The sequence below is a fragment of the Microtus oregoni genome, unplaced genomic scaffold (assembly GCF_018167655.1).
Source record: "Microtus oregoni isolate MIOR12 unplaced genomic scaffold, Mior012 000169F_ref0000294, whole genome shotgun sequence".
NCBI lineage: Eukaryota > Metazoa > Chordata > Mammalia > Rodentia > Cricetidae > Microtus > Microtus oregoni.
The window spans coordinates 621322-648059 of NW_024544825.1; the positions used below are offsets into that span (position 1 = coordinate 621322).

Genomic DNA, 26738 nt, shown 5'->3' on the forward strand with positions numbered 1-26738 from the left:
CAGTAATCAAGTTTATATGGAAAAACAAAAAACCCAGCATAGCCAAAACAGTCTTATATAATAAAGGAACTTCTGGAGGCATTACCATCCCTGACTTCAAACTCTATTACAGAGCTACAGTATTGAAAACAGCTTGGTATTGGTATAAAAACAGAGAAGTCGACCAATGGATCGTATAGAAGACCCAGACTTTAACCCACAAACCTATGAACACCTCATTTTCGATAAAGGAGCTAAAAGTATACAATGGAAGAAAGAAAGCATCTTTAACAAATGGTGCTGACACAACTTGATGTCAATCTGTAGAAGAATGAAAATAGATCCATATCTATCACCATGCACAAAACTCAAGTCCAAATAGATCAAAGACCTCAATATCAGTCCGAACACACTGAACCTGATAGGAGAGAAATTGGGAGGTACCCTACAACAGATGGGCACAGGCGATCGCTTCCTAGGTATAACCCGAGCAGCACAGACATTAAGGACAACATTGAATAAATGGGACCTCCTGAAACTGAGAAGCTTCTGTAAAGCAAAGGACACTGTCACTAAGACAAAAAGGCAACCCACTGACTGGGAGAAGATCTTCACCAACCCCGCAACAGACAAAGGTCTGATCTCCAAAATATATAAAGATCTAAAGAAACTAGACTTTAAAATGCTAATTAACCCAATTCAAAAATGGGGCACTGATCTGAACAGAGATTCTCAACAGAAGAAGTTCAAATGGCCAAAAGACACTTAAGGTCATCCTCAACCTCCTTAGCGATCAGGGAAATGCAAATCAAAACAACTTTGAGATATCATCTTACACCTGTCAGATTGGCTAAAATAAAAAACACCAATGATAGCCTCTGCTGGAGAGGTTGTGAAGGAAGGGGTACCCTCATCCATTGCTGGTGGGAATGCAAACTTGTGCAACCACTCTGGAAAGCAGTGTTTCGGTTTCTCAGGAAATTCGGGATCAACCTACCCCTGGACCCAGCAATACCACTCCTGGGAATATACCCAAGAGATGCCTGATCATATGACTAGGGCACTTGTTCAATAGCAGCATTATTTGCAATAGCCAGAACCTGGAAACAACCTAGATGTCCTTCAATGGAAGAATGGATGAAGAAAGTGTGGAATATATACACATTAGAGTACTACTCAGCGGTAAAAAACAATGACTTCTCAAATTTTGCATGCAAATGGATGGAAATAGAAAATAGTATCCTGAGTGAGGTAACCCAGACCCAAAAAGATGAACAAGGGATATACTCACTCATAATTGGGTTCTAGCCATAAATAAAGGTCAGTGATTCTATAATTTGTTATCCTAAAGAAGCTAAATAAGTAGGTGAACCCAAAGAAAAACATATAGCTATCCTCCTGGGTATGGGAAGTAGACAAGATTGCCAGGCAAAAATCGGGATCTTAAGGGTGGGGTGGGAGGGCAGTAGGGGATATGGGGAGAGAAAAGTGAGAAGGGTAGGATGGGGAGAACTTGCGGCAACGGGATGATTGGGATAAAGGAAGTTTGGATGGGGGAGCAGGGAAGCACATAACTTAAGTAAGGGAGCCATCTTAGGGTTGGCAAGAGACTTGAACCTAGAGGGGCTTCCAGGTGCCCAAGGTGAGGTCTCCAGTTAGTTCCTGGGGCAGCTGAAGATAGGGAACCTGAAATGATCCTATCCTATAGCCATACTGATGAATATTTTGCATATCACCATAGAACCTTCATCTGGCGATGGATGGAGATAGAGACAGAGACCCACACTGTAGCAATGGACTGAGCTCCCAAAGTCCCAATGAGGAACAGAAGGAGGGAGAACATGAGCAAAGAAGTCAAGACCACAAGGGGTGCACCCACCCACGGAGACAGTGGGGTTGATCTATTGGAGCTCACCAAGGCCAGCTGGACTGTGATTGAAAAAGCATGGGATAAAACCGGACTCTCTGAATATGGCGGACAATGAGGGCTGCTGAGAAGCCAAGGACAATGGCAGTGGCTTTTTATCCTACTTCATGGTCTTTCTTTGTGGGAGCCTAGCCAGTTTGGATGTTCTCCTTCCTAGACCAGGATGGAGGGGGGAGGACTTTGGACTTTCCACAGGGCAGGGAACCCTGACTGCTCTTCAGACTGGAGAGGGAGGGGGAGAGGAGTGGGGGGAGGGGGAGAGGAGTGGGGGGAGGGGGGAAGGAGTGGGAGGCTGGGAGAAGGCGGAAAATTTTTCTCAAGAAAAAAAAAGAAATCACATGATGTGGAAAAAAATCAAATTCCTCATAATTGTCTCAAGTATTACTAAATATTCATATTCTGAAATCCTTTATAACATTTTAAAAGCTGGAGTAAAGCTATAGGAATTTGCTGAGACACTCTTGATGAATCTAAAATACACTAATATCTGAGAACTATAAGTCCTAATGCCAATTCCACACGCATTCTCAGAAACTGGCGCTTTGCTCTCACTCTTTAATTACAGCTACTCTTTCCCTCCAGGCCTCTACTGTGCTCTCTGTGGCTTCCTCAAGGCATCAGCTTTGCATTTCCTAGCCTTTTCCATCTGTACATTGTCCCGTCGTCTGTTGACAATGCGTCATTGATCTCTCAGTCTTGGTGATGTCTCCCTACCCGAACAGAATGTAGTTTAGTTTTCCTTTAAGATTCAGGTATAACCTAATATCTACTTCTCTCATAACACTAATAACAGGTTATAATGGTAGGCTTCCTTTAAAATAGTAGCAGCCAACACTTTTTCGTGTCTTTCTACAATGTCAAATTCTGTTGAATAATAATAACAAATTCACAAGGCACTGTGGTTTTGCTGACAGTAATTGCCAAGCAGTGTGGCTTGTCTTGATAGCTTTCCCTAGAAAAGTTCTTTTTAAAATATCATTATTTTTATTGCCTGTATCCATACATATAAATACAGCCTGCTTGAGTCCATTTAGTGTTGCTTGTGTGCATATGCTTTTAGGGTGGACTACTTCGTATTGGATAGCCATTTAGGGAGCTCATCCCTGGGAGAGACTGATTCTTCATCTCTCAGCAGTCATTACTTGCCTCAAGTTCTTCATCTTGGGGTGGGACCTTGTGAAAACCAGTAATTACTAACAATTCTAAATATTATCCTTATACCCACAGATAAATGTAGCTCTCACTCATCATCAAAGAAGATTCTTTTCTCGACAGATGGAGGTCATTATAGAAAGCCATAATAACTTGTCAAAGCACAGAAAACAGTTGACCATGGCATGCCCAGCCCCAGGTAATAAACCTCCAATATAACTTATACACCCAAGGCTCAGGGAACATTGTGGGAAAAGGAAAGAATAGAAAGATTGCAACAGTCAAAAGCCAGATTGTCTGCTATGAGGTTGTGTCTTTTATCTAGGACAAGGAAGTTAGATCTGAACAAAGACAACATCAGTTGATAGTCAACATTTCTTAAACACTATGTGCTGGGCCTTAAAGTACTATGCATGACAACTTCATTTAACCCTCTCAATTTCATGACCTATGTATGAGGAAAATGAGTTGCAAAATAGAAATTTGCGAAAGACTACACAGCTAATGAAGGATCAGGATTTGCAATTTTTCCCTAAGCAAAGAAGGTAAGAAGATGAGAAAGCAGCAAGAGGAATCAGAAGTATGGGTCCATAAAAAGAAGTTCTATGGTTTAAGACGTTTACAAAGATTTTATTTTACATGTGTATGGGCACTTTGCCTACATGTGCATCTGTGCATCATGCATGTGTCGTGCCCTGGAAGCCAGAAGAAGGCACTGGATATCCTGGAATTTGATTGAAAGGTGGTGGTGAGCTGTCATATGAGTGGTAGGATCTGAACTACGGTCATCTGGAAGAGGAGCAAGTGTTCTTAAATGCTGAACCATATCTCCATTCTAGATTCTGCCTTATTTTAGTCAAAATTCTCGGGAAGAGAGAGGAATACCAATCTTGGAAACTAGCTACTTTTGATCGTAATAGGATCAGAAATGAAGGCTTCATCTTATGTCAAGTCTTTCTAGAGAAGCCCAACACACTGTTGTTGCACCATTATTGCATAGCCACGGTGTCTAAGTGAGTCTCAGATGATGTAACTGAAAGTAGCCTCACAGAGCCAGGGCTCCAGAGAAAATAAATGGAGACCATCCATGAGAACAACTAAAGTCTGATTATTCAGAACTTGCTAGGAGCTGGGTATTCCACTTGTATTTTACAAAGACTTTCAAAGGCAGGCAAAAGAATGGGAAATTTTGTTAGCTAAAAGAAAGACCGGGTATGTGCCAATTGACATCTATTGCCTTTGAGATGCTGGATGCATAACTAGAAGTAGGCAACCCTATGTTATGACTGATTTTCTCCAAGTAAGACCAACAGTTAGGAAAGTCAGCAGTTACTGATGAAGCCTTGAATGTCTGGGACTGATTGCTACAGAGACTGCGGTTCAGACTCACAAATGATTTGCCAAAGAGACCGTGGTGTGGGTGTGCTGATCATTACAAGTTACAGGCCAGTGTTCTAGGTTTTGTTGTTGTTGTTGTTTTTAATCTAAGACCTGGCCACTCCTGAAGAGGCTCTAAACTGACTGTGACCATGAAGATATGGAAGCCTTCCTGAAGTTCAAGAAATGAATGGTGGCTGGAGGGATGGCTCAGCCATTAAAGGCTAGGCTCACAACCAAAAATATAAGAAACGAATGGTGAGAAACAACTGCTAACCTAAGTAACCAGTAAGTAGAGAGAAAGAACAGCCACAGTTGAAAAAAAAAAGGGTGGGAGACAGTTTCTTCCTTAGGCAAATATGCATACGTGTATACATCTATTAAAAAAAAAACCCTAGGTAACTCCCCTCCCCTCATATTTAGTCTAGATGAGGCAACCCAGTAGGAGGAAATAGTTCACAAAAGCAGGTAAGAGTCAGAGGCAGCCCCCTTTCCTGCTTTCCTGTTAGGAGTTCCACATGAAAACCAAGCTACACAAACATAACATATATGCAGAGGGCCTAGGTCAGTCCCATGCAGACACCCTGAATGTCACAATAGTCTCAATGAGACCCTAGGAGCCCAGATTAGTTGACGCTGTGGGTTTTCTCCTGGTGCACTTTACCCTTTGGCTCCTTCCCCCACTCCTCCACAGGATTCTCCAAGCTCTGCCTAACGTTTGGTTGTTGGTCTCTGAATCTGTTTCCATCAGTTACTGACTGGATGAAGCCTCTCTGATGACAATTGAGCTAGTCTCCAATCTATGAGTATCATTTGGAATCATTTCACTGACATTTGTGCCAGTCTGTTTGGGTATCTCCTAGTAGTCTGGGCTAGCCAGCCTCTGGTGCTGGCCCTCCAGGCAGTGTCAGGGTGGGCTTCCTCTCCCAGTTAGGGTTTCAAACTGGACCACTCATTGGTTGGCCACTCCCACAATTTCTGCACCACCTTTACCCCAGCACATTTTGTAGGCAGGGCAGATTGTAGGTCAAAATAAATTGGTTTTTGGTTTTCTGAGACAGGGTTTCTCTGTATAACAGCCCTGGCTGGAATTCACATTTTAGACCAAGCTGGCCTTGAACTCACAGAGACCTGCCTGCCTCTGCCTCCTGAGCGCTGGGATTAAAGGCGTGGGCCATCACCTCGTGCAAAGTAAAATTTTAAACTTCTGATGATTCCAATACATGCAAACAGAGTAGCTGACAGAAATCAACATCCTACCATGATAAAAGCTGAAGTATGGAAGGAACATAACAAAGGCCATTTATAGCAAGTCCCCACAGTTAACATTTTGCTGGGTGGGAAAAGCTGAAATCTCTCTTTGTAAGACCTGGAATGAGGAAAAGATAGATGCCTGCCTGCTCTCACGACTTTTATTCAACACAGTGCTAGATGTCTAGCAAGAAAAATTAATGTAGTGAAAGAAATGAAGTGCATCTTAATTGGAAAATAAGTTCACTTGTCATGCCATAAATACAATTGCATATCCGGAGAACCTTGACATTTTCAGAAAAGCTATTGTGTTAGTTACCCTTCAAGTTGCCTTGGCCATGCTACTTTATCATAGCAACAGAAAAGCAAAAAATGGGAGGGAGGGAGGAAGAGAGGAAGGGAGGGAGGGATTCAAACAAGGGAAAGGGGGGTGTAAAACAGAGGGGGACAAATATGGTCAAATGTGATGGCTTGAGTTAAATCCCTAGGACTCACATGATAGAAAGAACCTCTGCACATGAAGGGCAGCATGACTGCATGTTCTCTCTCTCTTACACACACACACACACACGTATGTAATAACAAAAATTTTAAAAGATTTGGTCTGGAAAGATGGCTCAGTGTTTAAATGTATATACCGCTCCTGCTGAGGGCATGATTTCAATTTCCAGTACACACATCGGGTGGCTCACAGTGGCCTATAACGTCAGCATCTGGGAGATTAATGCCTCTGGCCCGCATAGACACCTTGCAGAAGCCACCACACACAGAGACACTGAAAATGAAATCTTAAAAATAATAAAATTTAGCGTATTTAGAATGTAGTTAGAGACTATTCTGGGTTAGTAAACTGGGGTTGTACATCCTCCTTCATGAACAATGATTTCACTACCCCTGCGTAATTGCCTAGATTTGGAGTACTATGAATGATTTCCCTTTTGTTGAATGGGTCATAAATGCAATTAAAGAGCTGTTGATTACACAAACTTACGCAGTAATACTTAATGGAAAAAGAGGCAATGAATTTGAAACAGAGAAAGGAGGGGTATATGGGAAATGTTCTAGGGAGATAAGAAAGAGGGAAATAATGCTATTATATTATAATCTCACAAAATAGTTTCCAAAAGATACAATGGTTAAAAAAAGCTAGTACGCCTGGAATTAAGAGAACAGAACTAGAGACTGGGAAGAAGAATACAATGGGGAGAATTTGTATAATATAGTTTGGCAGAATTAATATGTCATGGTGTGTACTACACAGTACAATGTCTTCTGATATAGATACTGTATTTAAATTATTTTTCAAGCATTTGCTATAAAGAAATAAGGTGATGTATATGTATGTTTAAGCATTATATGTGTGTGTGTGTGCGCGCACACATGCTCTGTGGGTACTGTATTCAAAGGCACATACACACATATGTATAATTTAAAAATAAAATATAAAAATCTCTTCCTACAATGAAGAAAATCCAAAGTCAATCCACCACAGAGACATTGCATGTCTGTGTTTACTTGCAATACTGTTCACAATAGCAGTTAGTCATATGTCCATCAACAGATGAGTGCACATAGAAAATGTCAGTGGTAAATAAGGAAACAATGTCATCTTCAAGAATATGGGTACAATTGAAGACGATCACACACAGAAAACTAAGTGAGACTCATAAAGGCAAATAATACAAATTAGTTTTCTTTCATCGGATTTTGTGTAGACAAAATTATTTAGGGAATATGCATTATGAAAGTAAAAAAGTAGAAGTGAAACTGGGGGAAGGAAGGAACTATCGGGAAGGGGGAGATGGTAAAGGGGAAGGGTTGGAGAGAGCAAGTATGATCAGATGCATGATATATTGATGGAGGAAGGTCATTGGCTAATAAAGGAACTGCCTTGGCCCATTTAATTGGTTAGAAGATAGGTGGGAGGAGTGAACAGAACAGAACGCTGGGACGAAGAGGAAGTGAGCTCAGTCTCGACAGCTCTCCTCTCGGGAGCAGACGCCTCAGAGAGACGCCATGCTCCTGGCTCCTGGGCAGACGCATGCTATGAAGCTCCGACCCAGGATAGACATAGGCTAGAATCTCCCCGGTAAGCACACCTTGGGGTGCTACACACAGATGATTAGAAATGGGCTAAATTAATATGTGAGAATTAGCCTAGAAGAGAATGGGCCAAGCAGTGTTTAAAAGAATACAGTGTCCGTGTAATTATTTCAGGGCATAAGCTAGCCGAGCAGGCAGCTGGGGTGCTGGGGACGCAGCCCCGCCGCCCCTATTTACAACAATATATGAAACCCATTACATATGCCAATAAAAATACATTAGAAATTAAACAATTACAAACCAAATACATATAGGCAATTATTTATATAAATATATATATATATATATATATATATATATATATCAGTTGATGGATTCACAAATTCTATTAATTTAGACATATATTTAAGGCCATGATAGATAAAATGGACTCCTTACTGGAGACTGTAACAAGTAAGTTTGGGTTTCTCAAATGGGTTATAAAAAATAATTCATATTTAAATCAGCTTCTTTATATCCTTAGAGATTGTAGGTGGGAGTAACTAGCAATATACTTGCTCTGTTTTCTTTCAATAAAGGAGATAACATTCTAAAGTTAGACTACATTGTAAAAACAGTTCTAGAAAATGACAGTACTGTAACACATCAGTATAAAGCAAATTTACTATAATAGGAGAAAATTAATAGATCTGGTGTATTCAATAATCATACCTTATTTGCACACGTCTATGTTTCAGTAACTTACACCTTAAATAATGATACAGTATTAAGGCTAACAATTAAATTGATCAGAAATAAATCAATAACAAATGTCTATGTATATTGCATCATTTAGCTAGCTAGCTCTACCTACCTACCCACCTATCTAATTTAACTATCTAACCATGCATCTCTATTCAATCGGTTTAATTTGATGGTGTGAATCAAACATCAAACTATCAGCCTTTAAATTAGAAGAAAGCAGTGATATCTGAGAGGGGAAAATGTTTAAAATACTGAATATCAGGGTTTCAGAGATGGCTGAAAAGTTAAGAACACTTGTTGCATTTGCAAAGGATCTGAAATTGGTTCTCAGCAACACATAACTTCCTGTAACTTCAGGTCCAGGACACAGGACTTGCTCTTCCATCCTCCTCTGGCACACCCATGTTATGTGCACACACACACACAAACATAGGAAAATATGTAGCATGTCTTTCTTTGGATCACCCGAATAATGACACAGAGACTTTTTATTAACTTTGAAAGCTTGGCCTTAGCTTAGGTTTGCTTTAAAATAGCTCTTAAAACTTAAATTAACCCATTTATATTAATCTGTTTTCTGCCATGCGACTCATTGCCTCTCCTCAGTACCATATGTCTGAATATCTCAGTGTCTGGCTGATGGATCCCTCGCCTTAGAGTCTTTCCCAGAGTTCCTGTCTCTGCCTGGAAATCTCACCTATCCTCTTCCTGCCTAGCTATTCGGCATTCAGCTCTTTATATAAATCAATCAGAAGGCGTCTTAGTCCCAACCATTCCATTTCCCCAAGTGCCCCCCCATCTTCCCCTTCTCACTTTTCTCTCCCCATCTCCTCTTACCACCATCCCACCCCACCTCCAAGATCCCAATTTTTTGCCCGGCAATTGTGTCTACTTCCCATATGCAGGAGGATAACTATATGTTTTTCTTGGGTTCACCTTCTTATTTAGCTTCTTTAGGATAACAAATTATAGATTCAATGTCCTTTATTTATGGCTAGAAACCAATTATGAGTGAGTACATCCCATGTTCATCTTTTTGGGTCTGGCTTACCTCACTCAGGATAGTGTTTTCTATTTCCATCGATTTGCATGCAAAATTCAAGATGTCATTGTTTTTTACCGCTGAGTAGTACTCTAATGTGTATATATTCCACACTTTCTTCATCCATTCTTCCATTAAAGGGCATCTAGGTTGTTTCCAGGTTCTGGCTATTACAAATAATGCTGCTATGAACATAGTTGAACAAATGCTTTTGTAATATGACAGGGCATCTCTTGGGTATATTCCCAAGAGTGGTATTGCTGGGTCCTGGGGTAGGTTGATCCCGAATTTCCTGAGAAACCGCCACACTGATTTCCAAAGTGGTTGGACAAGTTTGCATTCCTGATGGAGGAAGGTCATTGGTTAATTAATAAAGAAACTGCTTGTCCTCATAGGTTAGAACATAGGTGGGTGGAGTAAACAGAATAGAATGCTGGGAGGAAGAGGAAGTGAGCTCAGACTCGATAGCTCTCCTCTCTGGGGCAGATGCGATGAAGCTCCGACCCAGGATGGATGTAGGCTAGAATCTTCCCGGTAAGCGCACCTTGGGGTGCTACACACATTAATAGAAATGGGTAATCAAGATGTAAGAATTAGCCAGTAAGAAGCTACAGCTAATGGGCCAAGCAGTGCTTAAATGAATACAATTTATGTGTCGTCATTTTGGGTCATAAGTTAGCCCAGCGGCCTGGAGCTGGGTGGCAGGAACGCAGCCCGCAGCTCCTTCAACACATTCCCACCAGCAATGGATAAGGGTACCCCTTCCTCCACAACCTCTCCAGCAAAGGCTATCATTGGCGATGTCCTCACTTAGTTCCTTGAGCAGCTGAGGATAGGGAACCTGAAATGGCCCTATCCTATAGCCATACTGATGAATATCTTGCATATCACCATAGAACCTTCATCTGGCGATGGATGGAGATAGAGACAGAGACCCACATTGGAGCACCGGAATGAGCTCCCAAGGTTCCAATGAGGAGCAGAAAGAGGGAGAACATGAGCAAGGAAGTCAGGACCGTGAGGGGTCACCCACCCACTGAGACAGTGGAGCTGATCTATTGGGAGCTCACCAAGGCCAGTTGGACTGGGACTGAAAAAGCATGGGATAAAACTGGACTCTCTGAACATGGCAGACAATGAGGGCTGATGAGAAGCCAAGGACAATGGCACTGGGTTTTGATCCTACTTCATGTTCTGGCTTTGTGGGAGCCTAGCCTGTTTAGATGCTCACCTTCCTAGACCTAGATGGAGGGTGGAGGACCTTGGACTTTCCACAGTGCAGGGAACCCTGACTGCTCTTCGGACTGGAGAGGGAGGGGGAGAGGAGTGGAGGAAGGGGGGTAGGAGAAGGAGGAGGGGGAGGGAAATGGGATGCTGGGAGGAGGCAGAATTTTTTTTTCAATAAAAAAAAGAAGGCGTCTTAGGCAAATGAGATAAAACAGAGATATCTTCACAGTGTACAAAAATATTTTGCCAACAAAAACAAGTATTTTTAAAACTACCTAATATGTGAAATTACCAGATTCTTGGCTAATCTTTTGTTACTCAAATACAGTATCTCAGGAGACACTTGCATGGTGTTTTGAAGCAAAACAAACTCCACTATATGTCTTCAACACTAACCTTACCCATCATATTTTTTGAAAAGTTTTTAATGGATCAGGTTTTGAAACCATGACCTACTGATTGCTTCAGAGCTAATGGTATGGAAACAAACAAAAAAAAAACCTGAGGCATGGGAAACTCCCAGGAATCTACAAAAACGACCCCAGCTAAGCCTTCTAGCAATAGCAGATACATAGCCATCTCCTGTGACCAGGCAAGACATCCAGTGGAGGAATTAGGACACCAACCCAGCTGCATAATCATCAACCTACAGTCTTTCCTACCTATGGAATGTGCTGGGGTGAGAGTGGCTCAGAGTGGGGGTGGCCAACAAATGATTGGCCCAGCCTGAGACCAGTGCCAGGACCCAGAGACCTAGGATAGAACCAAACAGGATTGGAGAAAAATGTAAATGTAATGATGCCTAACAATATTCTGCTGTACTCATCGATTGGAACCTATCCCATCAGAGAGGCTTCATCCAGTAACTGATGGAAACAGATGCAGAAACTCACAGCCAAACATTAGGCCAAGCGTGGAGAATCCTGCTGAAGAGGGTGGAAGGATTGTAGGAGCCAGAGGTGTCAAAGACATCACACGAAAACCCACAGAATCAAATAATCTGGGATCATAGGAGCTCACTGAAACTGAACCAACAGCAGGGAGCCTTCATGGGACCAACCTAGGCCCCCTACATATATGTGAAAGCTGGGCAGGTTGTTCTGCCTTGTGGGACTCCTAACAGTGGAAGCAGAAATTGTCCCTAATACTTTGGCTGGCTTTTGGCAACCCACTCCTCATACTGGGTTGCCTTGCTCAGCCTTAATACAAAGGGAGGTACATAGTATGTAGAGGAAGGAGGCAGAGGGGAGGTGGGGGAGGAATTGAAAGGAAAGGAGGAAGGGGAAATTGTGGTTGTGATATTAAATTAAAAATGTAATTAATAATAAAATAAAAACCAGGTTGCAATTTGAAATATTTTTCCAATTACTTCACAAAAAAAATCTTTTAAAAAAATAACTGAAAAAGTTAAACTGAGAAAGAAACACCAAAAATCAAAACAGTGTGGAAGTGTCATATGTACACAAGCAGTACACAGACAGTGAAGAAAGATTAATTGTTCAGAAACATACTATAACATGTAGCATTACTCACAGTAGCCAAGTAATGGGACTGATCTATGCATCCATCTGAGAATAAACAGATTAAGAAAACGTGTTGTGTACACGCAATGAAACACTACTCAGTCTTTAAATAGGAGGAAATTCTGTCATTTTCATTAGCACGGATGAACTAAGGGAAATAGGTATGGCATGTTTTCTATTATGTGTGTGATCTAAAACAATCAAATGCATAGACATGCGGGAGAATGGCTATTACCAGAGGCTAAGAGGTGGTGCTGGAGGGCATGGGAAGAAAGATACTGGAAAAGAGTAAAGTTACATTTATGCCAGAAGAAAGAATATTTAAGGGAATAGTTATATTAATTAGCCTAATAATTCCACACTATAAAGCGTTCTATTTCCTGAACACCATAATAAAACACAATGCTACATAATTATATAATTTGTAGAAATAACTTTTAAAAATATACACTTATTTTATCTCAGCTTTAACAAAAGTCAGGAAAATTCTATAGGGATAAAACGTTTGTGGTTCTTTTAGCAAATGGTACTTGGACAAACTGAAAGTCCACACGCAAAATTAAATGACATTGAATCCTTAACCTAAATAATACACAAAAAGTAATTCAAAGCATATCACACGCATACAAAGCACAACATGAAATTATTCAATTAAAGAATAGGAGTAATGTCAACATAACTTTGGTTTAAGATTGCCTCCCCCTTTAGTTATGATAGCAAAAGTAAAAGAAATAACAGATCAACACGTGTAAGCTGACTTTGTCAAAATGAAAAACTTGAACTTCAAATACCCACCTTCTAGAAAACAAAAATTAAAAACTCATGGAATGGAAAATAACATTTTAGATCATGTCTACAATAATAGACAAGTGATCCTATTATAAAAGAAATTATAATCCAAAAACAAAGACATCAAAACTAAACAGAGAACTGGAAAAGAGTTTTTTCCAAAAATAGATTCACAAATGGTCATAACAGCATAAAAATATGCTCCACATATTTAGACACCAAAGAAATGTGAGCCACAGCTCTAATGAGGTGCCATGTAATAGCACCTACAATGCTTATAAATTTTAAAAAAAGATAAAAATAACAAAATTTCCCCAGCACTAGAGAATTTACAAAATGCATACCCTGGTAGTGGGGAAGTAAAATAGTGAAGACAATTTTAAAATATTTGGTAGTTACTCGAATTGTTAAACAGAAGTACCAATGAACCACATCTGCACAGATATGCAAGAGAATTGAAAACAAATGTTCAAACAAAACAGTACATTGGCATTCATAGTAGCACTATGCATAATAAATAAAGGTGCATACATGTAAAAGTTATACCAAATGACTAATGAAGCAAAAATGGTATTCTTTATATACAATAAATATTATTTGACAATATGAAAATGGATGCTGTATTCACCAGCGACCTACTACAAGATGTGGCACAGATGAAATTCAAAAGCATGGTAACCAAGAGTAAAATGCTTTATAATTCTATTCATGTGACACATGCAGAACTGTTAAGTTCATAAAGGTCAAAATTAAATCACTGGTCGGATATAACTGAGGGAATAAGAACTAATAGGTAAGAATGTTAATGTTAGATCCTGAAGTGTTGATGACTGTGCAAATCCCATGGAATTTCACATGTTTAAATGGATAAATTTTAAGGTGTATAAAATACCTCAATGAATCTGTTAAAAAAACACTCATAGCAAAATAATAATTACATTAAGAGGAGGGTTACTCTTTCAAAAATAGCCTTATTTTGTGTGTATAAATGTTTGTTGGTATACTATGTGCATGTCTGGTACCAGCAGAGACCAAGAGAGTTCATCAGAACCCATGGAACCGTAGTTACTGACAGTTATAAGCTGCCATGTGTGTTGGAAACAGAACATGATTCTTCTGGGAGAGCCCTAAGTACTCTAAAACACTGAGTCACCTCCCGAATCCCAAGAATGATTACTTTTAATGTAGAAATTCAAAACTCATTTACAATGGGATTGACTAGTAGTATTCAGAAACAGGAATTGTGGAAGGAAGCAGAAGACCAGAAGATTCAAATGAATCAAACATAAATCACTTAATTGATTTTATTGGAATTCATCACAAGAAAAGAAGTGTCTGTGTTACATAGAAAAGAATTAATGACGAACTTTGTATATTTTAAACACCAATAAGTGGTTAACAAAATACATTTGAATTCTACCTTTTTACATAATGAATGAGATCTGATTTCACTCAAACTCCCTGTATTTACTTAGTCTTTCCCAATCAAAGCAATCTTTGCTTCAAAATTCTCTATTCACCTAGGCTCAAATTCCCAAAGAGGTGTTTACATTTAACAATACAATTAACAATTTATAGTGTTTTGTGAAAATGGAACTTTCTGAGGATCAAAAATTCTAAAAGGCAAATGAGCTCCAAAATATGAAATTACCAAATTACATGGTCTGATTTATAAATGCAAATATTCCAAACATAATGTAAAAAGCATCAAGGATGTTATTTCCCAGGCACATACTGTGGAGTTCCATTCAAAACTCATCTTAATCCTCAGAATTTCATTTGCTTTTCTTTCATCTCTCATCTATCTGGCAAGTTTCTCAGTTAACAGAAATAAAATGCTTCAACTGGAGAAAACTCAATTCAAACTTTTCCATTAAATCGACAGATTTAAGTTGATTTCAGGGTACTAACCACGGATATAAATATCACCCAATGCATCTGTTTCTTTAAGGTCTGTCCAAAACAGTATTATTTAATACAAAAGTTCAATTGTCCACCTAGAATATTGCCAAGTATTACCTGCTGCATTTAGCAATGTTAAGGAAAAAATAATAACTAAAATTATTTTGCTCACTCCACAATCCATTAAAAAGCACTCTGTTTTCCAGAGTTCTCTGAGAAATATTATTTTGCAAAATGAAGAAACATAAATAAATAAAAATGGAATACTTTTGACTCCAATACATAGTCCAAAATTTAGGTCACTAAAAAAAAAAACTGAGAAACTGCCTTCAAGTCGTTTTTTTGTTTGCCTGATGTTTTGTTTTTCTCCTTTCTCACCAACTATAAAAGACAATTACTCATCAAAATTACTGTATATTATTTAGAATCCAGTAACAATGTCTAAAACAACTTATTTTAAAAGCATCAAATCAAGTTTGAATTTCAGTAAACACAGCTATGACTTCATTATATGTTGGAGTTTTGGAGAGTACCATCTTGCAAACAGAAGATATGATACAGCAATTTTAAGTAAAAGGTGATTGTTTTAAAAAATAAAGTAATAAAAGACAAAGGTACAAAATCAGTACCTTCTGGTTGAGTAACGTGGGTCATGCTTATCTTCAAAATATTTCAAAAGTTGTTCCTTTTCTTTGATACTTGTGCTTTCTGACAAAATCAAAGCTTTGTGATTCATTCTACTTGGACGGAGGTGTTGACACAATCTGCCCAAACTGAAGCAAAGCGTTCAGCTATCAAGACACAGTGGCATTCATGATCACCAGCTATATTAAAGCAGGAGAAGGGAGCCACTAAGATTTTTTTAGCAAACACCAAAGAAAAATAATATTTAACAATTAGGGGCAAGATATTGTGTAATGGTTAATTAAAAGCCTGAGCTTTTTGCAAGAAGGGCCAAATTAAAATTAATTGCCATCATCATTCTGTGACTTACACATCCATATTTTTTACTGAGGCAAGCCACTTAGAAGCACGATTACATTGTAACTATATATGTAAACAAGCAACAGTGGAATGCATTTGATACTTTTCTTGTGGGAAGTCAAATATCTTGATCACTGAATGTGCAATGAAATGTTACATCAAGAAGCCGGGAAAACTTGAGGTTCAGGGCACACAAGTTGCTCCTATGGGAGAATAAGAATGTCACAATAACCATCACATCGTAAACATAACCTGCAAATACATTTCAGCAACAGTAACATCACACCAAAATATTCATGTTCACTAAAGTTAATGAGGCAATTTTGGAATAAGAGTTTTGCTCTCTCTTGCTCCTCTTTTAATTCCTTGAAGTTGAAATGAAGATATCCTTAAGCAACAGTAATATCAAAAAAGAAGCATATGGTTTTTTTGTAAAATCCTTACAGAACATAAAGTATCTTGGCAGATAAGAATACTATTCTATGATATCTACTTAAAGTTTTAACTTCGTCTCTCATTTTTCTCACCATCATGTTCACATTTTAATTATGCTTGTTTGCATGCGAGAACATCAACTAATCTATTATTGCAACATTTAAGCCTATTTCTTTGAAGCGAAGATTTTTATAAAAGCAATGGAGATTCATTATTTTCCAAGATGTTGAAGGAAGAACGCGTAATATTCAAGCTTGCTGCTTTGCCTGGGCTTCTGCTTCCTGGAATCAAAAACAAACAAAACATACGTTTAAATATCACAAGACAGATACGTCTATGCATCTTTGTTAAAATAAGTTAGCTCAAATTCCTAAGATTATTCAATAGAACAGTAATAATTTCCAGAGGAAAAAAGGCTTTAAAATAATTAGCAGAAGCTTCCATTGTGCCAGAAAGTGCTGTGCAGGCTGCTGGCAGAGAGTAGGTATCAACTTCTTCTTACTCAGATGTGCACTCTGCATACCACACAGCCAAACTGGAGGCAAGATGCTGGTAAAATGATGGTAGGACTTTTACGAGGCTTGGATTTGAAGCCTTCTCCCCAAGAGAAAATTTACGTCTGGTTCTGTGATCCTGGTAAAGAGCCCATGGGCTGGGAGGTCACAGGTATTAGAAGAAAGGAGCTTTCTATTGTTCTGCTAAATGGTTATATTGTGCTCATCATACTGCCTTCTAAATGTTTGCGTTTATGAGCAAAGATTAGAGTCGCTTGCAAACTTGGTCAGAGAAGTTTCTTTTAGCAGTGAGCAGCAAGTAATAACTGGCAAATGTACTAGGGAAAGTGACTGTTGAATGCTCAGTCATAAAGGAGACTTCTGTACCACCCTCTCCAAGAATGAAAGGACAATTCGGAAAAGAGAGTGGGAAAAAAGGGGCAAGAGGACGGGAATGTTATAGTACATCTGGTAGGCACAACATGACCTTTGCACTCAGCTCATGAACTCACAGGGTGGTTACCTAGTGGAGACGGGACCCTGACAACATTCCCTCGTGGAATTTAGGGAGAGACTTGTCAGGCCCCACTCATCCTTGAGAAGATATTGGCTATTAAAGGTGGCAGTTAACAGTTGCTGGGGGTGGGGGAAGGTAATTTCCTTAAATGGTGCATATGCTCTGGTAAGAGCCTCCCCATCTATGCTCGCACCAGCAGGCGTTTTTGAAATTCAACGGGTCATGCACAAAGGCACAGAATAGTGGAACTGTATGGAAAGAAGCAGTTCAGGGAGAGGGAGACAAGGTATAGGCTAAATATGATCAAAATACATTATATACATGTATGAAGTTACCAAAATACTTAAAAAATAAACAAAACTGTGAATAGCAACTAGCAGATGCAGTTGGGGAAGCAGTTATGTAGTAATGCGTATGTCCTGGTCATGTGTTTCTTCACATAACTGCACATCACTTGCAAGTGAGCAGTACTGGGAAAGAGCCTAGCTTCCCTTAGTCATACTCTGGATTTCATAGTTAAAGAAATCACTGAGATGGGCATGTAAGCCAAAAGGGTATTCTACATTCTAGGTCACTGTCCATTAGACTGTGTCTTTTTACCAGGCTTGATAGCACGCGCCTTCAATCCTAGCATGCGGGAGAGGCAGAGGAAGGCAGAGCTCTCTGAGTTCAAGGCCAGTCTGGTCTCTAGAGCAAGTTTGTATTTAATTTTAGGAATAAAATATAATGTAGGACAGTGAGAAAGCTCGGCAGGTAGAACTGTCCATGATTCAAGCCTGATGATCTGAGTTCAAATCCTGGAACTCACTCCTCTTCCCTACACATACGCACTGTAGCACTAGTGGTCCCCCCCCCACACACACACCCTTTGTACACACATCGTTGTGCACACACACTGAAAAGTGAAAGAAAGAAAACAAGATCCATAAAATATATTCATTTGTGTAGCAATAGTTGTCCTCTGGTCTCCATAACACATGGGTGCCTGTGCACACACACACACACAGTAAAAAAAAATTAACTTTAAGAAGCATAAAATATGAACTTCACCCTGTACCTGCACAGGTTTTGACTTAATTCAGGGTTCAAATTCCATCTGTTGCACTCAATTATGCATTCTTGAGCAAAATTATTTAAGTATTAGTTTCTTCTGTAAAATTATTTACAGATACTTAACTCATAAAGATGATCTAAAGATATATACAAAGTGTGTGGCTCAGTGCATGATCCATTATGGGCACCAATTCTTTCTTTTCCTCCTCTCCTCTTTTTTGACTAGAACAAGTACACAGTTAGATGTTATTAATCTTGGTTAGTAATCTCTTGGGTAGACTATTTTCTATGAAAATAGGATTGTTTCACATACCACAGCTTAGGCAGATTCCATGGCCACTTTCCACCACATAATGATTCACACAAAATTAATGGAAACATTTCTCTAACCATAACTCTCAACTATGTTAAAAGGCTACTGCAAGAGCCTTTTCTAGGCAAACCATTTTCTCCTTAAAGACAAGCATCACTGGATTTATTTTTCCATCACAGTACAAACTAGTTTATTATTTCCTATCTTAAAATCATCACTTTCACTACAAAGTAAGAACTGCCTGTGCTAAGAACTACGTCTGAATTGATTAAAAAAAGAAACTAACAATATTCTTTCCTTCTTAACTCCACCAGGTATGCAGAATTGTCTTCTACAAGAACATGCTTAATGGAAACATTTTCTGGTGTGAGAGGTCCTTCTGTCTACGTGTTTCTTTTATTGGTTAATGAATAAAGAAACTGGCTTGGTCTATAGAAGCTATATCTTAGATGGGAAAAACAAAACTGAATGCTGGGAGAAGGAAGGTAGCGTTTAGGAGAAGCCATAGAGTGGCCGCCAGAGACAGATGCTGAAACTTGCCAGTAACGCACAACTACGTGACGATACACAGGTTAATGGAAATGGGTTAAATTAAGATGTAAGAGTTAGCCAGTAAGAGTCTAGAGCTAATGGGCGAAGCAGTTATTTAATTAATATAGTTTCTTTGTGGTTGTTTTGTGTCTGAGCTGCCCGGTAGCCGAAACAACCAAGTAGCCTTCCTACAACAATTTTCAGTACAGTTCTTTTAGGTAGCAAGCTCTCTATTGAATTAGTTTTCAATAATTTTTGTTTCTTTGTTTTTGAGACAGGGTTTCTCTTTAACACCCCTAGTTGTCCTGGAACAAGCTCTTGTAGACTCAAACTCACAGAAATCTGCCTGCCTCTGTTTCCTAAGTGCTGGGATTAAAGGTGTGTGGCACCACTACTTGGGTAGTTTTTAATTTTAAAGGGTATGAACTATTAGTTATTTGGAAAATAAGGAATGAGAGAAAGTCATTGCTATTGGCTAGTATTCCTTCTAGGCTCTTTTTATCCTATTCTGAAAAGAATTAGAGAATTATCCAGTAAAAAATAAATCTATAGCACAGTTTCATATATTTTTGCCACAAGCTACAATAGTTCCCTTTTTTCCATACAGGAGATATTCCAACTTGCAGTGGACACCTGAAACCATAGACATCCTAGTAGATGTGAATTTTTTTCTTATAAAAAAGTTTAGCTCATAAAATAAGCATAGTTAGAAACTACTAAAAATATCTAATAATGATACATTATAACAATAAACTCTAATAAAGGCTATGTGAATGTGTTTGCTTCTTTCTCCACTGCCATTGAGCAGGAGATGAATAGAGACTGGATGAGCTTGGCAAAAGGGCAATTCAGATCCTGTATGGAATAGAGTAGGAAAGTGAGGGATTTCATCACACTAATAAGACTGACAAAAACATACATATACACTGTTTGTTCTAGAATTTTCCATTAGTATTTCCAGACCAGAGTGGACAGACCTATAGAAAGTGAAACTGTAAAAGATGAAGTCATGATGAAATTTTTTAAATGTCAACATGAGCTCACTAAATGGACTAATATTTTTGTTGGATCTTTTGTTGGACATTTTTTCCAACATTATTGATAACAGACATATGCATAAATGAATCTTTAAATTATATTTGACTCTCATACTTTATCCAGAAAGTTTGTTGATGAATTAATTTAGTTAACACTCTTTTGAAACATTTAATTTTCTCCAAAGATTTGAGATCTTGAGTTATATTTGGATTTATGCTTTTACCCATAATGTTTCTATATCTAGGATTACTTCATCAGGCTATGTAATACTCAGTGTGAAATTTCTGGGTGAAGGTGCAGAGTAATATTCTTGAGTTTCTTAACAAATATTTGCTCTTCTCATTTTCAAAGGAAAGTAAGAGATTCCTCTGCCTAAAGCTCTGTCTGTTTCAAAATACTTTCCCAGCACAGAGCCTTAGCATTTTGTCTTACTTTTACTAATTTCACTTATGAAAATTGCATCTCATTTTACCATATTTCATTTACTATCAGTATACTTTTCCAGTATGGATTAACTACTTGAATCTATTTTTTGGCAATATCTATTTTTATTTCTTTTAATTCTAAGTTTAGGGTGTGTGTGGGTGTGGGTGTGTATGTGCGTGCGCGCATGTGTGTGCATGTATGTGTACCCAAGTGCCACTGCTCTCAGAGGCCAAAGGTGTGGTACTAGAGTACCATCTGCTTGAGAGCCACCTGACAGTGGGTGCTGGGAACCAAACTCAGGTCCTCTGGAAGAGCAGTCAGTATTCTTAACTGTTCAGGCATCTCTCCAGCCATTATGTGTGAATTTCTTATCTGGTGGACTTTCTGTTCAGCCAAAGTCTAATGCCATAGTGACTGTCACTAAATAAAAGTGACCAGAATAGAAAAATGTTCTTCAGACATCAAATTGATCACTTTTGGTCTTGGCAAAGACGTGTCAACATTCAAAAAACTTTCTTTAATTAATTCACTCCAGATGACTTTTTGTTAACCCAATATATTAATTCCTTTTGCCCAACCCTTCATAACATCCAGTGCTACTGTATTCTACTTTCGGATTTAAATCAGGACAGAAAAAAGACATTAGAGGTTTATATAACGTATTTCTGCTAATTTGCCTTCTAAATTGATTGTTCTCTTTGTTAAAGCTATTTCACCTTGAGGTCCTCTCAATTGTTTTCATGGGCCCTTAAGACATCCTGAAGTAGAAATATGGCTAGAAAGTATCATCCCTCTAATGTTCATTGTGCAGAGCAGACTCCTATTAAATTTACTTTTTTAAGACAAATTTTTGTACCAAAGTGGACAAGTAATCCCATCATTGGGAAAGCCAGGTGCTAGGATCAAGGCAGAATGAGATAAGATCCTGTCTCAAAGTAAGAATAAAAAATTATGAATATTAAATTAAACTAAACCATGTCTTAAAATACTGAAACAATCATACCAGTATCTGGGTGTGGTGAGCACAGAAGATCAACGTGAGTTTGAGACCAGCCTGATCTACATAGTGAGTTCCAGACCAGCTAGGGGCAAAGTGAAACAGTGACAAACAAACAACGAAACAAAAATCTCACCACTGCTTGCCCAGATTTTCCATAGTAACTTTTGGGTGCCTAGTGGGTAAAGGTGAAACTACCAGATAGAGCAATCATCACTTGGTCTTAACCTACCTAGCCGATCTTAAAGCTCCTAACACAGTCCTCTGTTTCACAGTCCCTATGCCGAAGTCATACTGTACTACATTCTGTTCCCTCAAAGGAAACTCAGCATGCGCAACGGTATGCCCATGCTTTTCATTGCTGGCCCTGTAAAAACTGACTATCACCTCAATAGTTTGACATTTCCAGCAGTTTAAATAAGACCCTTCTGTTAAAAACTTCTCTAATATCCTCAATAAAAAAAATCATGATTATTTTCCTAAATCCCTATAGCACTTTATTTATAATTACACTATAGTTTCATAGAATTTACAATAGTATGTCTTCAATTATAATTACTTTAATACATACATTTATTATATAATCTTTTCCACATCTACACTCACTAGGTTTTAAAAAGAATGTAAGGATTATGTCATACTTTGTTTTTCCGCCATTAATTTCAGTGCTTGACAATTGATAAATATTTGGTGAGCAAATGAATTCTAATTTTAATTGCAGGGGCACAGTCATCAGCCACAGGAAATGGTCTGTCCTTTCTTCTGCCCTCCCTCTGATCTGCATTAATGGCTTAACTTGATCTCACCAATTATTTAAACAAAAAAGGCCACTTTACTTTTTACTTGAGTCAGGTTTTAAAAAGCCTAAAATACAATGTTTATCCATGGGAAAGGAATGTTTGGCAAGGAAATAGAACGTCATAGTGAGACAAACGTATTTATAAATACTGTTTGGTGAAAACGTAGATGGCATTATGGGTTCTCAAGAGTGAAGAAGGAACTAGAGTTTAAATAAATTACTCAACATAAAATCTATTGTTAAGAGTGGAACACAGATTAGTGCCACGGGGGAAACATATTTTTATTAAATGAGCTGGTATGAAAAGCCCAAATGGAAAAGAAAAAGGTCTACTTAAAGTCCATAGCTTTGGGTCATTTAACTGGACAGGCAATTTCGCTTTTGCTTTCCTGCTTTATTTGGGCTCTCCAGGGAACACTGTCACTTGAAAAATTAATTTATCTTGGCAAGGAACAAAATACCAAATTTAGCTGGCAATTTAGTGACCAGTTTTGTAACTCAAATGTTCCTGTTATACTTGAATAGCTGACTCTATCATTTAATCATTTATTCTCACACAGCTAATAAATGCTATTAAGAAGATTATCATAAACTAAGATGCTTGATGTCCACGTAGAACTGTGCATGAGAGTTGGCATGATGGAGGCCTACTGCTGACAATCTCTTATTTGAGAATGAATAATTCTATGTCTACTGCCTCAGGCAGTTTGACAGAGAAGTTCCACTTAATACTCTACTTCCTGCGTACACACTTTGTGTTCTATGCACATTAGTCTAACCTACTGAGGATTAAACGTACTTAGAACAAACACGGCTCTGGATTTATTATGAATAGTTAACCGGGAGAACTTTAACTGGTTAAACAACTCAGTAGCAACAAGATAGTCAACAACAAAGTAAATAGAGGAATCATACCTTTGAACCAGGTGGTGCTGTCAAGCCTAAAAAGGCATACACTGCATTATTTTCTCGGGCTTCAAAGAAGGCATCATAGTCCTTTGTGAAAAGAAGACAAGAAGAATTAACAGTCTGCAACGGAACAAAGGAAAGAGATGTGCTCTCAATGACTGGACTGGTTGACAAGATCAGCTGTCTTCTCGGGGGCTAAACTCCATAATGCTGAAATTCTGCAAGGAATAATAAAGAGACAGGCAGGCTTCTGAGACTACAAGTGTGTAATACCAACTTCAGAAGCTGAGGCAAAAGGATCACTAGTTTAGGCCAGACTGAGCTACACAGGGAAACAATGTCTGAGAGAAAGAGAGAGAGAGAGAGAGAGAGAGAGAGAGAGAGAGAGAGAAAGTCTTGTAAGATTAGGGGAACAAAAAGAAAGAAAAAAGAAAAAAAGCCCAGAGGAAGCATTATGAGAGAGGCAAAAAGAAAAAAATTCCAAAAGTATCAATTAAGTTCTTTTGTGAGTCTGGCTTGACATCTTTAATGAGAGTTGTGAGTGTGAATGTGTATGTCTCTATAGTGATATTTTGTTGATGATCTAACAAACAAAGGTTGCCTGAAGATCAGAGAAGCAAAGCAGCCAACCACTAGAGAGTTCTTACCTCTATGAAAAGAGAACGAGTTCCTGTGTCATCCCGCATTACTTTTATGTTAGACAAAAAGGGGGAAATATAGTGAAATTTGTGTTTTAATGAATAAAGCTTGCCTGAAGATCAGGATGCAAAGCAGCCACACTAGTTAGCCATAGAGGCCAGGTGGTGGTGGTACATGCCTTTAATCCCATTGGAGAGGACTATAAGGCTGGATGACACAGGAACCTACTCTCTTTTCAGTCCTCCTTAGTGATTGGCTGTTTTGCTTCCCTGATCTTCAGGAAAGCTATATTTGTTAGATAAGAAACAAAATATCACCATGTCTCTGCATCTATAAGTGGGTTTTGTGCCTTTCCTTTGACTCTTTCTTGTCATTTGCTTATTTCTTTTAACTTATTCTGGTTTGTTTGCTTTTTATTTAATCATATTTTATTTTACGTTATTTTTTTAGATAACTGTTTGTTTCCTAACAATAGACAGCAAGAAAGGGTGTGGATTTGGGTGAGTAGGGGTGTGGAGATGACATGGGAGGACTCTGCAGGAGGGAAAATTGTAATCATATATTGTTTGAAAAAATACACTTCAATTCAAAACAACAAAATACAAAGGGAAGAGGATGAAGAAAGGGAGAGAGGGCTTCTAGATACCATTTAATGTGTTAGAAGGTACATAGGTCTTTGGGGCAGAAAATGAAGAATAGTTTATTGCATATCACATAGGATTTACACCTCTTTGCACCTTCCTCCTTCACCACCCAAAGCAAGCATTTCTCAGCAATAGATAACTTTTTCCAGTGGGAGACTAATTCCAGTTCTCCATATTTCTCTTCTATTACTGAATTTAATACTGTTTTCTTCCGACTGAAATAAAAACAATATTAGGTATATACGCATAAGGCCAGAAGACCAGTGAGACTGTACTCTCTTTGCAAGGAGAATGAAGTGTTTTCAAAACATGAGCGAAAGAAACTTCAAACCTGAGACCACCAGAGAAGAATCTTGACAGGTCTCAATTTGCTTCAGCTTTACTTGCTGTCCCATAAGCCACTAAGCCTTCACCAAAAGTAGCAAGTAGACTTGGCTCCACTTGTAACTTGTAATCAACAGCAAACACAGTTAATTGTTCATTTTCTGTATGTTGCCTTGATTGGTGTGATTTCTAAACCTACACAGGAAGTCTGAGATTTTGGCTGATTTGTTAAACCTGAGATTTTCAAAATGTGCTGAATTCTCTAGAAAGTGCTGTGTTACACCTCTAAGGGGAAAGGTATCCTAACAGTAGGGAGCCAAGATCAACCACAAAGTCATACCACACAACAAACCTCACATGAGAGATTTATTGGGATGGAAAAATGCAGGAGGGTGGCTGCCTCTGCTCAGACAAGAAGTAGCAGAGAACCAAGAAGAAAGCAGAAAGAAAGGATTTCTTTGGCGGCAAGGCTTTTCGGGGTGGAGATTTCTAGTGCTATGGAATAATCCTCTTGCACAATGTAAAGATTTGTCACTCAAATTGGTTTACTAAAACACTGGCTGGCCAGTAGTCAAGCAGGAAGTATAGGTGGGGTGACCAAGTTAAGGATGATGGGAAGAAGGGTGGAGTCAGGAGCTGTCAGCCAGATGCAGAGGGAGCAGGATATAAACGTGCCATGCTAATAAAGGTATGAACATGTGGTAGAGTGTAAATAAGAAATATGAGTTAACTCAAAATGTAAGGATCAACTTACCCCTGGACCCAGCAATACCACTCTTGGGAATATACCCAAGAGAGGCCTTATCATACAACAAAAGTATATGCTCTACGATGTTCATAGCAGCATTATTTGTAATAGCCAGAACCTGGAAACAACCTAGATGCCCTTCAATGGAAGAATGGATGAAGAAAGTGTGGAATATATACATATTGGAGTACTACTCAGCAGTAAAAAACAAGGACTTCTTGAATTTTGCATGCAAATGGATGGAAATAGAAAACACTATCCTGAGTGAGGTAAGCCAGACCCAAAAAGAGGAGTATGGGATGTACTCACTCATATTTGGTTTCTAGCCATAAACAAAGGACATTGAGCCTATAATTAGTGATCCTAGAGAAGCTAAATAAGGAGAACCCAAAGAAAAACATTTAGGCATCCTCCTGAATATTAACCTTCATCAGGCGATGAAAGAAGACAGAGACAGAGACCCAGATTGGAGCACCGGGCATAAATCTCAAGGTCCAAATCAAGAGCAGAAGGAGAGAGAGCACAAGCAGGGAACTCAGGACTGCAAGGGGTGCACCCACACACTGAGAACATGGGGATGTTCTATTGGGAACTCACCAAGGCCAGCTGGCCTGGGTCTGAAAAAGCCTGGGATAAAACCGGACTAGCTGAACATAGCAGACAATGAGGACTACTGAGAACTCTAGAACAATGGCAATGGGATTTTGATCCTACTGCACGTATTGGCTTTGTGGGAGCCTAGGCAGTTTGGATGCTCACCTTACTAGACCTGGATGGAGGTGGGGGTTCCTTGGACTTCCCACAGGTCAGGGAACCCTGATTGCTCTTCGGGCTGAGGAGGGGGGGGACTTAATTGGAGGAGGGGGAGGGAAATGGGAGGCGGTGGCGGGGAAGAGACAGAAATCTTTAACAAATAAATAAATTAAAAAAA

The 26738-nt window shown here is 38.9% G+C and overlaps 1 protein-coding gene across 1 annotated transcript in view; it reads right to left on the minus strand.

Annotated features, from left to right (window-relative positions):
• Window positions 1-16366: 16366 nt before the first annotated feature.
• Window positions 16367-26738, minus strand: part of LOC121445258 (SH3 domain-binding glutamic acid-rich-like protein) — an 80694-nt gene continuing 70322 nt past the window's right edge. The window contains exons 3-4 of the mRNA XM_041647299.1: window positions 23459-23539; window positions 16367-16656 (exon numbers count right to left, since the gene is read on the minus strand). Of these exons, the coding sequence (XP_041503233.1) occupies window positions 16624-16656; window positions 23459-23539 (114 nt within the window). The 3' untranslated portion in view covers window positions 16367-16623. The remainder of the gene's footprint in view (window positions 16657-23458; window positions 23540-26738) is intronic.